Source organism: Symphalangus syndactylus, chromosome 20, assembly GCF_028878055.3.
Source record: "Symphalangus syndactylus isolate Jambi chromosome 20, NHGRI_mSymSyn1-v2.1_pri, whole genome shotgun sequence".
Taxonomy (NCBI): Eukaryota; Metazoa; Chordata; class Mammalia; order Primates; family Hylobatidae; genus Symphalangus; species Symphalangus syndactylus.
In genome coordinates this window covers 26,314,198-26,326,957 of record NC_072442.2, presented here as the reverse complement: position 1 = coordinate 26,326,957, position 12,760 = coordinate 26,314,198, and the positions used below count along the sequence as shown (strand labels likewise).

Below are 12,760 nucleotides of genomic sequence, written 5' to 3'. Positions count from 1 at the left end.
AAGGTATTTGCCCTCTTCCCACTCCCCACAGCCCAACTAAGACCTTCTATAAGCTGTTCTGCTAGGAAGGTGAGCAGAATTTACTTGCTACACATTGATTACAGCCTTTATCTTGCTATAGCTTAGTAATCCTCAAAAGTGTTTTACTTATCTCTTTTTATTTCTTAATTTCAGACTTACAGAAAAGGTACAGAAATTGTACAAAAAAATTCCCGTATACTCTTCACCCAATTTCCTAAATATTGCTATTTTACCACGTTTGCTTTATCATTTTGGTCATTTCACTAACTAGTATCTGACATATTTCTCCACTCTAAATTTACAATTTTTCTCTTTATAATTAATACATATCTTGTGGGGGGGACATACTTTGTGACTATGTAAATATCCCATTTCTCAACCAAACTTTACCTGCTAGTTTTCCTATCCATTGATGAGTCAATTATTACCACGATGGTTGCTAGATGGTGATTTCCTAATTCCATTATTCCTTCTACATTTATTAGTTGATATTCTACAATAAGGACTCACTTTTCCTTCTCCCACATTTATTTACTCTTATTCATATGCCCACATATGTTATTCGATGAGTTATAATACATTACTATCATTATTTATTTTTATGCTTAATTTTTCCAGATTTGGCCAGCAGGAATCCCTTCAGGATAACTCTTGGACGTTTTGACGTGCTTGATCCTACATTTTTAAAGCACTTTCTAACTTAATAGCTTAATAAGATGTGCAAGGCTCATCTTGTATCTCCCTAGCCCTAGCCTCCCTGGAAGAGGCCAATTCCTCAAGGAGCTCTGGTTCCTTTAAATAGTGAACAAAATTAGAAATCATGATCTAAGTGACAGGCGTGCTCATTGCTCTTGGGGTGTCATTGTCTCTGGGATTTCTCAGTGAATAGAGCCAGGGAATATATACATGCATATATATATGATTATATGTACACAATAAAGACATTCTCATACCTTTCTTAAAAAGCATGAGTTTTATACTGTCATTGCAAGTCTAATCCAACACTATAGGATTCATTCTACTTTTGTCCCGTTCTAATTTGTAACTGTCTTCTCTCTGTGAGGAAAATGAATTCCATTATCTGTAATAAATTTACTTATTTGCCCAATTCCAGAATACACAGTAGTTTTAGAACTGCTACCAAAAGACATCCTCTAGTGCAAAAAAAAGTAACTAAAATTTAATATTCATTTGCAGTTCATTTAGTCTTTAGTCTGAGAGTATATAGTAAAAAAATATATATATATATTCTACAGTTGCTTGGATTGGGTTAGTCCCCCCACCAACATACCTGCTCTTCAGGGTGATTATATTATTCACTTGAAACTGTTAGGTTGATTTGTTTGTATTCCATTTTAGGATTTCCCTCCCCATTTGTGTGTGTGTGTGTTTGTGTGTGTATGTGTGCTTTAGTATATGAACATTAACATGGTTCCAAAAAATAGACCCATACAAAAAGAAGTATTCAAGAAAACTGTCAGTCCCCATCCCCTCCACTCAGTCCCCAGCCTCCTCACCCTTTTGTCCTCATTTCCACCCACTTCCTGTAGGTAACCAATCTCATTACTTTCTAATTTATCCTTCTCGGTTTTCTTTTTTGGTCAAAAAAGCAGACACGTGTATGTTTTCTCACTCCTTTTTTTTTTTTTTTTTACACAAAAAGTAGCATACTATAGATACTGTTTTGTACTCTACCTTTTTCACTAAATAATATATCCCACAAATCATTCTCTATCGGTTCACAGACATCTTCCTCATTTTTTTTTTTTTTTTTTTTGAGACAGAGTCTTGCTCTGTCACCCAGGTTGGAGTGCAGTGGCGCACTCTCAGCTCTGCAACCTCTGTCTCCTGGGTTCAGGCAATTCTCCTGCCTCAGCCTCCCAAGTAGCTGGGATTACAGGCATGCACCACCATGCCCAGCTAATTTTTGTATTTTTAGTAGAGATGGGGTTTCACCATGTTAACCAGGCTGGTCTCAAACTCCTGACCTCAGGTGATCCACCTGCCTCAGCCTTCCAAAGTGCTGGGAATACAGGCGTGAGCCACTGCACCTGGCCCCTCATTCTTTTTTATAGATTTATAGTACTCTATTATGTACTTGTACTGTAGTTTATTCAACCACTCTCCTCCACAGGAGACTGTTTTTTTTCTGAGTTTGCTTGCTAGAGAACCATATGGGAATTTAGATTTTCTCAATTATTTCCCAAATACAAACAATGCCGCAATATATAAACTTATGCATATGTATTTTTATATTGCCGTAGGTGTATATTCAGGGTAAATTCTTAAAATGATTACTGGGCCAAAAGTAAACACATTTGAAGTTTTTTTGATACCTATAATGTTTTAATATAGAGATTTAAAGTAGTTTTGTAATAATATTATTTGTCTATATAGGTGTTTTGTTTTAGATTTTGAGTCACCAGACTTTGTCTTTTACACAGCACAATTATACCTTAACAAATATGTGCTGGTGACTATAAGCAATTGAATAACAAAATTATTCCTAAGTAGTATTAGATTTTGTATTTATTTATTTATTATTTTTTATTTTTGAGACGGAGTGTTGCTCTGTCACCCAGGCTGGAGTGCAGTGGCACAATCTCAGCTCACTGCAACCCCCACTTCCTGGGGTCCTGCCTCAGCCTCCCGAGTAGCTGGGATTACAGGCACATGTCAAAACACCTGGCTAAATTTTGGATTTTTAGTAGAGACAGGGTTTTGCCATCTTGCCCAGGCTGGTCTCAAACTCCTGAGCTCAAAGTGATCCACCCGCCTCAGACTCTCATCAAGTGCTGGGATTACAGGTGTGAGCTACTGTGCCTGGCCTTATATTTATTTAATTAGTTTAGTTCTGAGAGGAATGCTGTATAAAAATAATGGGGTAGGGGGAAGAGCCCTTAGATATGAGAAATAATAGATACATAAGGATAGATCACATTCTGCCTGGGGGGATGGTTGGGGATATATTTTCACATCTCTAAGAAGGACGTATTTCCTCCCAGCAGAGTTGATGATCTGAAGTTGCTGGAAACATGATAAATAGTGAAGGGAGCAGGTCTGCCTGTGCTACAGGGCCTGGTTAATTACACTGTAAATCATGCAAATACCGACATGTTCAACAAAAAGCTTCTCCAGACATCTTCTCCTTCTCACTAAAAGACAGTTCTTTTAAAAAATAGGCAGATTGGAAATTATCTCAAGCTGAGAATATACAAAATGCTGACATTAACCCCTAGAGATGCAGAAAAGTTTTAGGGCTTTGAAGTCTGTAAGGCATTAAAAAATGCTTAACAAATATGATTTACAAATCGTACACTCTTGATTAAGCATTTTATTAGTAGGACAACCAACTCCCACTCCCCATAGCCTACAATCAGTACTATAACATTATTCTAGAATTTTATTATTTGTATCTTTCTTTTGGGAGTCTTCCCTTGTATACAGTCTAGGATTCACGAATAATTCTCTACCCCTTAGAAAGGTAAATGTTTCATTTGGAAATCTTTGTGCAATCTGGGTTTTCACAGATGGAGATCAAAGATAGGAATTAGTCCTCTACTCCACTCCTGACCAATGTCAGCAAATCCTCCCTTGTCCCTTTGTCTCTTCCACAATAAAAGCAAAAGAATATCACCATGGTGTACATATTGATATTTCACCACTTTTATGTTACCATTTATACTGTGACCATTTCATCACATGGTATCTTCCAGGTTGCTTCCCTGTAAATTTTCTATTTTTCTCTTCGTAATTAATCAATACCTTGTGGGACACACTTTGTGACTATGTAAATATCCTGTTTCTCATATGTGGCAAAGAGTTTCAAGAGGAGGCCACAAATTCACAATAGGGGCCCTCATTAGATCTCCTTAAATATGATATTATTTAAAACACCTCATGCCAAATAGTCTATACCTGAAGAAAACCAAGTTTCATTAATTGCTGCTTTTATCTTGGCATCAGTAATATGAGGCAATGCAGCCTTGTTTAAAGAGTGCAAGCTTGGGGATCACACAGATCGGGTTCAAAACCCAGTATGGCCACTTACTACCTATATGTTGTGAGAGACAAGCTACTTAATGTCTCTGAGCCCTAGTTTCTTCTCAGAAAAATGAGAACACTGTAATATCAACCTCATAGAGCTGCTGTGAGCTCAATGAGCTCATATAATATGAAAAGTACCCTGAACCCAATGTAGCACAGAGCAGACATTCAATAAATGGTATCTATTAATAAATAATAATAGTGAAATTATTTTGGTTACTTTTGAACCCTGATGACATTTTTTATGGATGGAGACATTCTGGCATACTTTAAACCTATTCTATTGATCCAGCCTTACCTCAGAGCTGATTTAAAAACAGAAAAGCAAATTCGTTGGTAGATTCTCTTCAGGAAATTAAACCGTGGGGTCTATGGGCCCAGAGTTTATGTCAACTCTTCACTTCAATGTCCAGTTGGAGGTCAATAAGATGATTCCAGAGAGCCCTTTATTCCAAGACTGGAGTGCCACCTTGAGGTCAGCATTGGTCCTTGCGCTATTTACTTCAATTCGGTCCTGATTAAAAGAATATTTGAGTAGTTACACTTACATTGCATTGTAGCCTAAAAAGTACACTCTGTTGACTATTGGTAGCAAAAAAAAAAAAAAAAGTGTAAGAATTTGGATTTCTTGAGTACTTGATTTGGATTTCTAAAACACTAGACTATTGGTAAATCTTGAGAATTTGAAGCTGGAAACTCAGCCCCAGGGAAAGCAAGGTTTTTCTCACTGTGGGAATGGCTTCTGGATTTGTTATCCACAGCCAATCACCCTCTACTCAACTCACTTTTAAATTAAGATCCTGAAGTTATAGTGCAAAAGTTCCTAGCTCCCGTTGCAAAGAAATAATAATTCCTACTTTCAAATAACCATTAGAAACTTCATTCAAATGTCCCACAAAAATCTCAAACTCAACGTATTCAGAATTAAACTTACTATTAATATATAGTCCTCACACAAACCTAGCCCTTCAGTATTCCCCCTTTCCGTGAAAAGGCTCACCCCTACTCAGTCACCAAAGTTTGAGACCTGGGAGTTATTTTAGGTTTCTCCCTCTCCTGCTATCCTCCCACATCCAATCACTTTACCTCCTTAATGTCCTTTAGATCTGCTCCTTTCTCCTCTTCCTTCCTACAGCCACTGCCTTCTTTCCTCACTAGACTGCTATTTCGATATTGTCCTGGTCTCCCTGACTCCAACTCGCCTCTCTTCTGTGTTGCTGCTAAAGTGATGTTTTAAAATTAAAAACTGCCAGGCACAGTGGCTCATGCCTGTCATCCCAGCACGTTGGGAGGCCGAGGCAGGTGGATTGCTTGAGCCCAGGAGTTCAAGACCAGCCTATGCAACATGGCAAAACCCCATCCCTACAAAAAATGTAAAAATTTGCAGGGCATGGTGGTGCATGCCTGTAGTCCCAGCTACTACGGAGGCTGAGGTGGGAGGATCACCTGAGCCTGGGGAGGGCAAGGCTGCAGTGAGCTACGATTGCACCACTGCACTGCAGCCTGGATGACAGGGTGAGACCCTGTCTCTAAATAAATAAATATGAAATTAAAAACTGTTTATATCAGTGGCTTAACATCCTTTAATGGCTCTCAGTGCCTACAAGACCAGGTTCAAAGTCCTCAGTGTACACAAAAGGCCCGTCACAAGCTGGTCCCTACCTATCTGTCCAGCTCCGATTCTTGCTGCAGCATCCACTTCCAGCTTTGTTGAGCCACTAGTAGTTCCCCAAACACAACAGGGTGCTTCATCCCTCCTTACATTTGTCGTGCTGCTCTTCTCTCTACTTAAATACTTTTACCTGTCTTGTCTAATTGGTCGACACTTTATTTGTTAAGGCTATGCCAGCTTTGTCTTCTCTATAAAGTCTTTTCTAACTTTCCACAAAGCCCACTCCATCCTGCCACCCTTACTCCCTCACTTCCTATAACTTACACTGCAGTGCCTAGAGAATTTCCTTGTTCTGTTTGCAAACAGTTCTCTGTCCCTTGCAGACTCAAAGCTACTTGAGACCAAGGACTGTGTCTAGTTCATTTTTGGATCCCTAAGCCCTAGTCCATGCCAGAAACACTGTAAAAACAACCACTACCAAGTCTGTTGAATGATAAACAAGGAGTGGAGAAAAAGTTTTCAAAAACATACTCTTAGGACATAGAGTGATCACTCTATTCACAACAAATTATCCCAACTAGCTTTTCCACTGCAGTGTTATACAGACTTCGTGTTCTCACTTGCTACAGCTGAGAAACCATGTGTGTCTACCAGTCAGACCGTACTGGTTTTTAGAGAAATTCCAGTTATACAAAACCATGATTCAGTTTCCTCACCACTTTTGTTGACAATGCTTCTAAGTTGTTTTGTTTTGTTTTTTCCCCAGGAGGAAATGGTCCTTTAATGAGTCAGCTGGACATTGTGAGGGTATGAAATGGTCTAAGTCTAACAGTTTCTATTTGTCTTCTTTCATTCATTCATCTAAAATTTATCACAAAGCACCAAGCGAAAAACATAAGGTCCATTCCAAAATTCATTGAGGTTGGCAATTTCAGGGATCTTTGTCTATTTCATTTCACTTCATTAATTTGACAAGATTTACTGACCACTTACTGTGAAACAGACTCCATGAGAAGCAAACAATACGAAGATAAATGAGATGTAGGAACAGCCCTCAAAAAGCTCAAAGTCTGTGGACATACATGGAAATATCATTTCAATGCTATAGGAAAAGAGCTAAAACAGAGGTACTTATGAAGTGGCATGAGAACTCAAAGAAAGATGGACTATGTCAAAGAGGGGACATTCAGGGTAAGTTTCACTCAGGAGAGGACATGTAAACTGAGTATTGAAAAATATAAGGAGTTCTCCATGGAGGAAAGGAAGAGAGGACATTCCAAGAAGAAAAAAAAAATAAGTACAAAGGTTCTGAGTTGTAAGCAAAGCTGAAATGAGGTGAGAAAACTAAAGCTTAGAGAGGATATGTAACCACACAGCTGGTTAAGTGATAGGACTGAGAGTTGAACCCAAGCTGAAGCTGTTTATGGGAGGGAGTCATATTTCTTGAGAATGCTGAAGCAGATAAAATGTTGAGAACCACTGCTTAGGGCCTGACATACAAGCTATAGTCCAGACTACATTCAGTAGACAATGGGGAATCAACAGAGGTTTTTAAGCAGTGAAGCAACATGGTCCACATTTGGGCTTCCGAAATATAATTCCAGCAGGTGGATTCTTAAGGTTGACTACAATTAGAATCACTTGAGAAGCTTTCAAAAATTACAGGCTAGGAAACCAGTATAGAACAATTAAACCAGAATTTCTGGGGGTGGGAATCAGTTTTCTTTTGTTTGTTTGTTTTGAGGCAGGGTCTTGCTCTGTTGCCCAGGCTGGAGTGTAGTGGTGTGACCATGGCTCATTGCAACCTCGACCTCCCAGGCTCAATTGATCTTCCCAGCTCAGCCTCCCTAGTAGCTGGGACTACAGGTACACCCCACACTAATTTTTTAAAAATTGTTTGGTAGAAATGGGGTCTCCCTATGTTGCCTAGGCTGGTCTTGAATTCCTGGCCTGAAGCAATCCTCCTGCCTCGGCCTCCCAAAGTGCTGGGATTACAGGTGTGAGCCACTGCACTTGGTCACTTGTTTTGTAAGTTCTTCAGAAGATTCTAATGTGTGGTTAGGGTCAAGAACTATTGCTCTAGAAGGAAGAACTGAAAGATGGAAAAGAACTACTATTGATTAAGAACCTACTATGTGTGAGATTTTGTTCCAAATGCTTTATACAATAACTACAGAATGTATACATATATGTGTATATGTGTATATATATACATATATATACACATATGTGTATATATATACATATATATACACATATGTGTATATATGTATATATATGTGTATATATGTATATATATATACATATATATATACATATATATAAGGATTTTATACATATCTAGTATTCTGACCCATCTCAACCATTTTGAGCCCTGTGTGGTGAAAAATTATGCTACTCCTAACCTCAAGGTAGGTATTATAATCCTATAATTGCTATTTTACCAACAAGGAAACTGAGGCACAGACCAGTGAAATAACTCATTTAAGATTATCAAATTACTAAATGACACAGTGGACTCAAACATTAAGTCTTTCTGATGCCCCAAACCTACACTCCTTCCACTACACACCACTGCCTATGAGCCTAGCTTAATCTTCAGAATGATTCCAAAGTAGCTATCATGATCCTCATTTTACAAACAAAGAAATTAGTCCCAGAAAGATTAACGTGACAAAATCACAAATCACAGCTAATAGGTGAAGAGGCTGGGAGTATTTAAACTCAGCCCTATTTAACTCCAAGTCCATGCTTACGAAGGTAAATAATATAGTACATATTCAACACTCAATATAATTCTTCTTTTCTCTGATAGGAAAGCAGCAAGTTCAGTTATTAGTATAACACAGAGTATTATTCCTAGTGGCTTCCTCTTCCTTCTTCAGTCCTAGGTGGCTAAACTTCTATTGAACTATCAATCTCAGGTGCTTTTCTTGTTGGAGTGGGGAGGACAGAACTCTGCCATAACCTTCCATGATATTAACCTGGCAAAAGTTTAACCCTGGCCACATATAACACTATACCCTTCACACCCTTGTTTAAGTGGCTGAATCATGCTAATTTGTCTCCTTTTAAATTAATTGCCCTGAACCTCAAATAGGCATTCATTGCCCAGAATTATTACCGCCTTTCTTCAGTAAGTTCATTTTCCCACTGTTAGAGAATATTATTTCACATCACTTCTCTTCTCAGCCCTCCAACACACCCTGACAAAGTTTCATCCCACCCCCATCCCATAATTCTCCCTTCTCTGTTGCAGCAACAATTTATACCTTTCCACTGGGTCATCCCATATAATTTACAAACATCTCCTAGCACCCATATTTAAAAACACCAAAAACCAAAAGCAAAACCCTCCTTTGAATCCTCATCTGGCTATAGCTACCACCCCACTTCTCTGCTATTCTGCTCAGCTAAATCTTTGGAAGAGTTGGTTTCATCCATCTCCATTTCACCACCTTCACCAATCATCTCTGTTCACCAATGTCCCTGAAACTGACATTATCAGGGACTCTAGTGACCACATTGCCAAATGCAGTGATCTTTTCTGTCTTCAGCCTCTCAACAGCCTTTGAAATAGCTGATCACTACCTTCTTAAAACTTCTGTCTGGCTTTGGTGACACCAAATTCCTGGTCTTCCTACCTCATTGCTTGCTTTCTACTTCACTTGCTTCTTCTCAGACTCTTGTTTTACAGGGGTTTCCTCCTCCACCTCATCTCCAAGCATTAGAGTACCATAGGGTCAGTCCTGGGTCCCCTTCTCTTCTCTATTCACACATTTTCTCTAAGTGATCACATTCATGCTCATGCTTTTGGAGATGGGTTTTTTACCACTTGCATAGGGATTAGGTTCTAAATCAGCTCATAAAGAAAAAAAAAAATCTCATAAAGTTGAATTTTTAAAAAATTCCGTAAGTCATCCACAAACCATGGTAGCTGTCATTTCATACATGTTAATTTTATATATGGCTGTAGCCATATTTATGTGCCAAACTGAAGATCAACACACTAATATTGAGTTTTTCCTCTTATGTTGAAATAGATTAATTTTATTTATTTTTGAGACAAGGTCTCACTCTGTCACCCAGGTTGGAGTGCAGTGGTGCCGTTACGAGTCACTGCAGCCTCAACCTCCCAAGCTCAAGCAATCTTCCTGCCTCAGCCTCCCAAGTGGCTAGGACTGTAGGTGTGTGCCACTACACCCAGCTAATGTTTTAATTTTTTGTAGAGATGGAGTTCCGCCACGTTGCCCAGGCTTGTTTCAAACTCCTGAGCTGAAGTAATCTGCCCACCTTGACCTCCTAAAGTGCTAGGATTACAGGTATAAGCCACTGCGCCTGGCCGAAGATAAACTATTTTTATTGAACAACAGATGAAGTACTTGGGAAATTCCTATTTTTAAAGAGTAGACACACTTGGGACAGGAAGACCACCACCCCCCACTGTAATAGGGAGTAAGGGACTGAATTCATCTGAGAAACGGCAGATTCACATCCCCCATCACATGCTCACCTCACACCTGCTTTCCTTGATTATAAAGGACTCACCCATACAATTTCAAGTATGTTTCATTCTCTTTGGTCGAATACATATAACTGAATTTTTAAGTTAAATGCTTATATGATGCAACTCCTTTGTATCATTTATATGTTGATGACTTCCAAATTAATTTATCTAGCCCTAATTTTTGTTCCTGAGCTTCAGACTCAGAACCAACTACCTACTTGGATGTCTCCACTTAAAGTAACCAGGCATCTTAACACGTCCAAAACATAACAATTGATTCACCCTCCATGTCTCACTTGTACCAGAAAGCCCTTCTTCTTTTAGGCTTTCTTAGCTCATTAAATGGCATGCCATCTACTCAGCCAAAAAACTAGGAGTGATCTTTGATTTCTCCCTTTCTCTCACCTCTGCATAAAATCCGTCAGGTACATTTAGCTCTACCTCAAAAATACATGCCAGATCTATCCATTTATCTCTCTCAGCACAGATACCAACCTAGACAAGCCGTGATCATCATTCTACTTTGACTAACCTGTTTCCACTCAGCTTTTCTATGGTCCACTCTCCAAATAGCCATGTAATCCTTTATGAAACATTCACTCATTCATTCACCAAAGTGCACCGGAACTGGGGATACACAGTGAAGCAAAGTATATCCCTGTGCTCAGGGACTTACATTCAAGAAGAGGGAGAGGCAATAAGCAGTAAATAATTTCGTACAGATGTAATAAATATAAAAAATTAAATGTGATAAACTAAATCATGTTCTTCTCTCCATAAAACTTTTCAAATAGTTTCCCAAGGTGGAAGTCCAAATTCCTTACTATGACCTTGTTACAAGATTCTGTGAGATCTGGCTTCTGTTTGTCCCTCCAACCTTATCTGTACTACTCTATCACACTGCAACTTGGCTCCAGTCACACTGGCATTATTTCTATTCCCTCAAGGTTCCTATTTTTTTCCCTTCAGCCACGTGTTTCCCCTATCTGGAATGCTATTCCCAGACCCTAAGAGGTTGCTTCCTCTTAGCTCAAGTTATCACTTCAACAGAGTGAATTTCACTAAGTCAGCTCCCCCATCATTTTCTCTATCAATTACACCTTTTCGTTTCATAGCACTTATTACTTTACAGAGATTTTGCTTATTTATTTGTTAACAATAGCTGTTGTCCCTACTAAAACGTAAGCTTCGTGAAAAGAGGAATCTTAAGATGTTGTTTACTATAGTATCCCTCAAAGTCTAGAACAGTGCCCAACATAAGAGGATACTGAGAAATATTTTTTAAAAGAATTTACACACGCCTGTAGTCCCAGCAGTTTGGGAGACTGAGGTGGGAGGATCACTTGAGCCCAGGAGTTCGAGGCTGCGATTGCGCCACTGCGCTCCAGCTTGGGCGACAGAGAGAGACCTTGTCTCAAAAAAAAAAAAAAGATAAATAATGACGGAGTACACGATAATAAGTTAGCCTCGTCTCTCTCCCAGCCAGGCTCCGCCTACAGGAGCCAATTACGCTCAAGCCTTCTTCCGACGCTGCCCGGGGCCCGGGAAGTAGTCTGCGCAGGCGCTGTAGCACCGCGGAGCTTTCTGGGTAAAGATGGACGTCCACGATCTCTTTCGCCGGCTCGGCGAGGGTGCCAAATTCGACACGAGACGCTTTTCGGCAGACGCAGCTCGATTCCAGGTACTGTGCCCAAGGGACCGAGGGCCGAGTAACTGAGAAGGAGCAGGAGCCCGGGAATGAACCCGCTGCTGGGGTAGGCCGGCGCACATGGACACCCGTGGCCTGGCTCTCACCACCCTTGGGGTATTTTGCTTCCTTTTGGGTTCAGCTTGGCTGCACACCTACTCGGTTCAAGCCTTCCTGTTGTAGACCTAGTTGGGCCTGGTACGGAAACGCTCTTTCCTCCCTCTTATTCAAAGCAAAGTTGGAATCGTCCTTTCAAAAGGAACTTTTTCTCCGAACCTAGAGGAAAGGAATTTCGAAAACAGAAACAACCAAAGATGGAGAAAACAGATTCTCTCACTGTAGTCTCCCAAAGTTTGGCTTGGCCTGCGTATAGTTGTACTGGGCGTGGTTCTTTTTATTGCTTCAACCCCATGGCTTAAGTAACCAATGAGAAGAGCGATTAAGAAATGAGGGATCTTACTTAGAGAAGTAGTGAGTGATACATCGGGGGAAGTCAATTGGGGCCCAATTCTGGAAAATCTTGAATGTCTACTTTGTTGTTTGGATGTGTATATGTGTGTGACATGTGTTTCTTCTTTCTCTAACTGGTGAGTATGAACTCTGGAGCCAGATTATCTGGGTGTAAATGCTAAGTCTGCCAGTTACTAATTTTGAGACCTACCTCAAGTTAGTTAATTTCCGAATGCCTTGGTTTTCTCATTCGTAATACTGCTATTTACCTTATAGAGTTGTAAATATGAAGTAATTTAATATGTATAAACATGCTTAGAAATCTGCTTGACATTTAGTAAGCATATATGTGTTCATTGCTAATATTAATTTGTTACTATTATGAGGTCAGGGAAGGTCTCTTCAGATTCCATTTGCCGAGACGCCTGTTAGCTCG

The 12,760-nt window shown here is 39.6% G+C and overlaps 2 protein-coding genes and 1 long non-coding RNA gene across 4 annotated transcripts in view; 2 read left to right on the top strand and 1 right to left on the bottom strand.

The window, feature by feature from the left end:
* Positions 1-6,479, top strand: part of HNF1B (HNF1 homeobox B) — a 100,210-nt gene extending 93,731 nt beyond the window's left edge. The window contains exon 9 of the mRNA XM_063628702.1: positions 6,447-6,479. Coding sequence (XP_063484772.1) covers positions 6,447-6,464 — 18 coding nt within the window. The 3' untranslated portion in view covers positions 6,465-6,479. The remainder of the gene's footprint in view (positions 1-6,446) is intronic.
* On the bottom strand, positions 3,338-12,663 carry LOC134735223 (uncharacterized). 2 transcript variants are annotated; one of them, XR_010118076.1, is made up of 2 exons: positions 12,536-12,663; positions 3,338-4,582 (listed from the first exon to the last, which is right to left on the bottom strand). It is a non-coding gene; the product is annotated as an uncharacterized lncRNA (long non-coding RNA). The 2 variants fall into 2 exon arrangements; XR_010118075.1 differs by lacking the exon at positions 12,536-12,663 and adding an exon at positions 11,487-11,761.
* The window catches only part of DDX52 (DExD-box helicase 52), a 32,184-nt gene continuing 31,151 nt past the window's right edge, over positions 11,728-12,760 (top strand). The window contains exon 1 of the mRNA XM_055257089.2: positions 11,728-11,868. Within this exon, the coding sequence (XP_055113064.1) occupies positions 11,782-11,868 (87 nt within the window). The 5' untranslated portion in view covers positions 11,728-11,781. The remainder of the gene's footprint in view (positions 11,869-12,760) is intronic.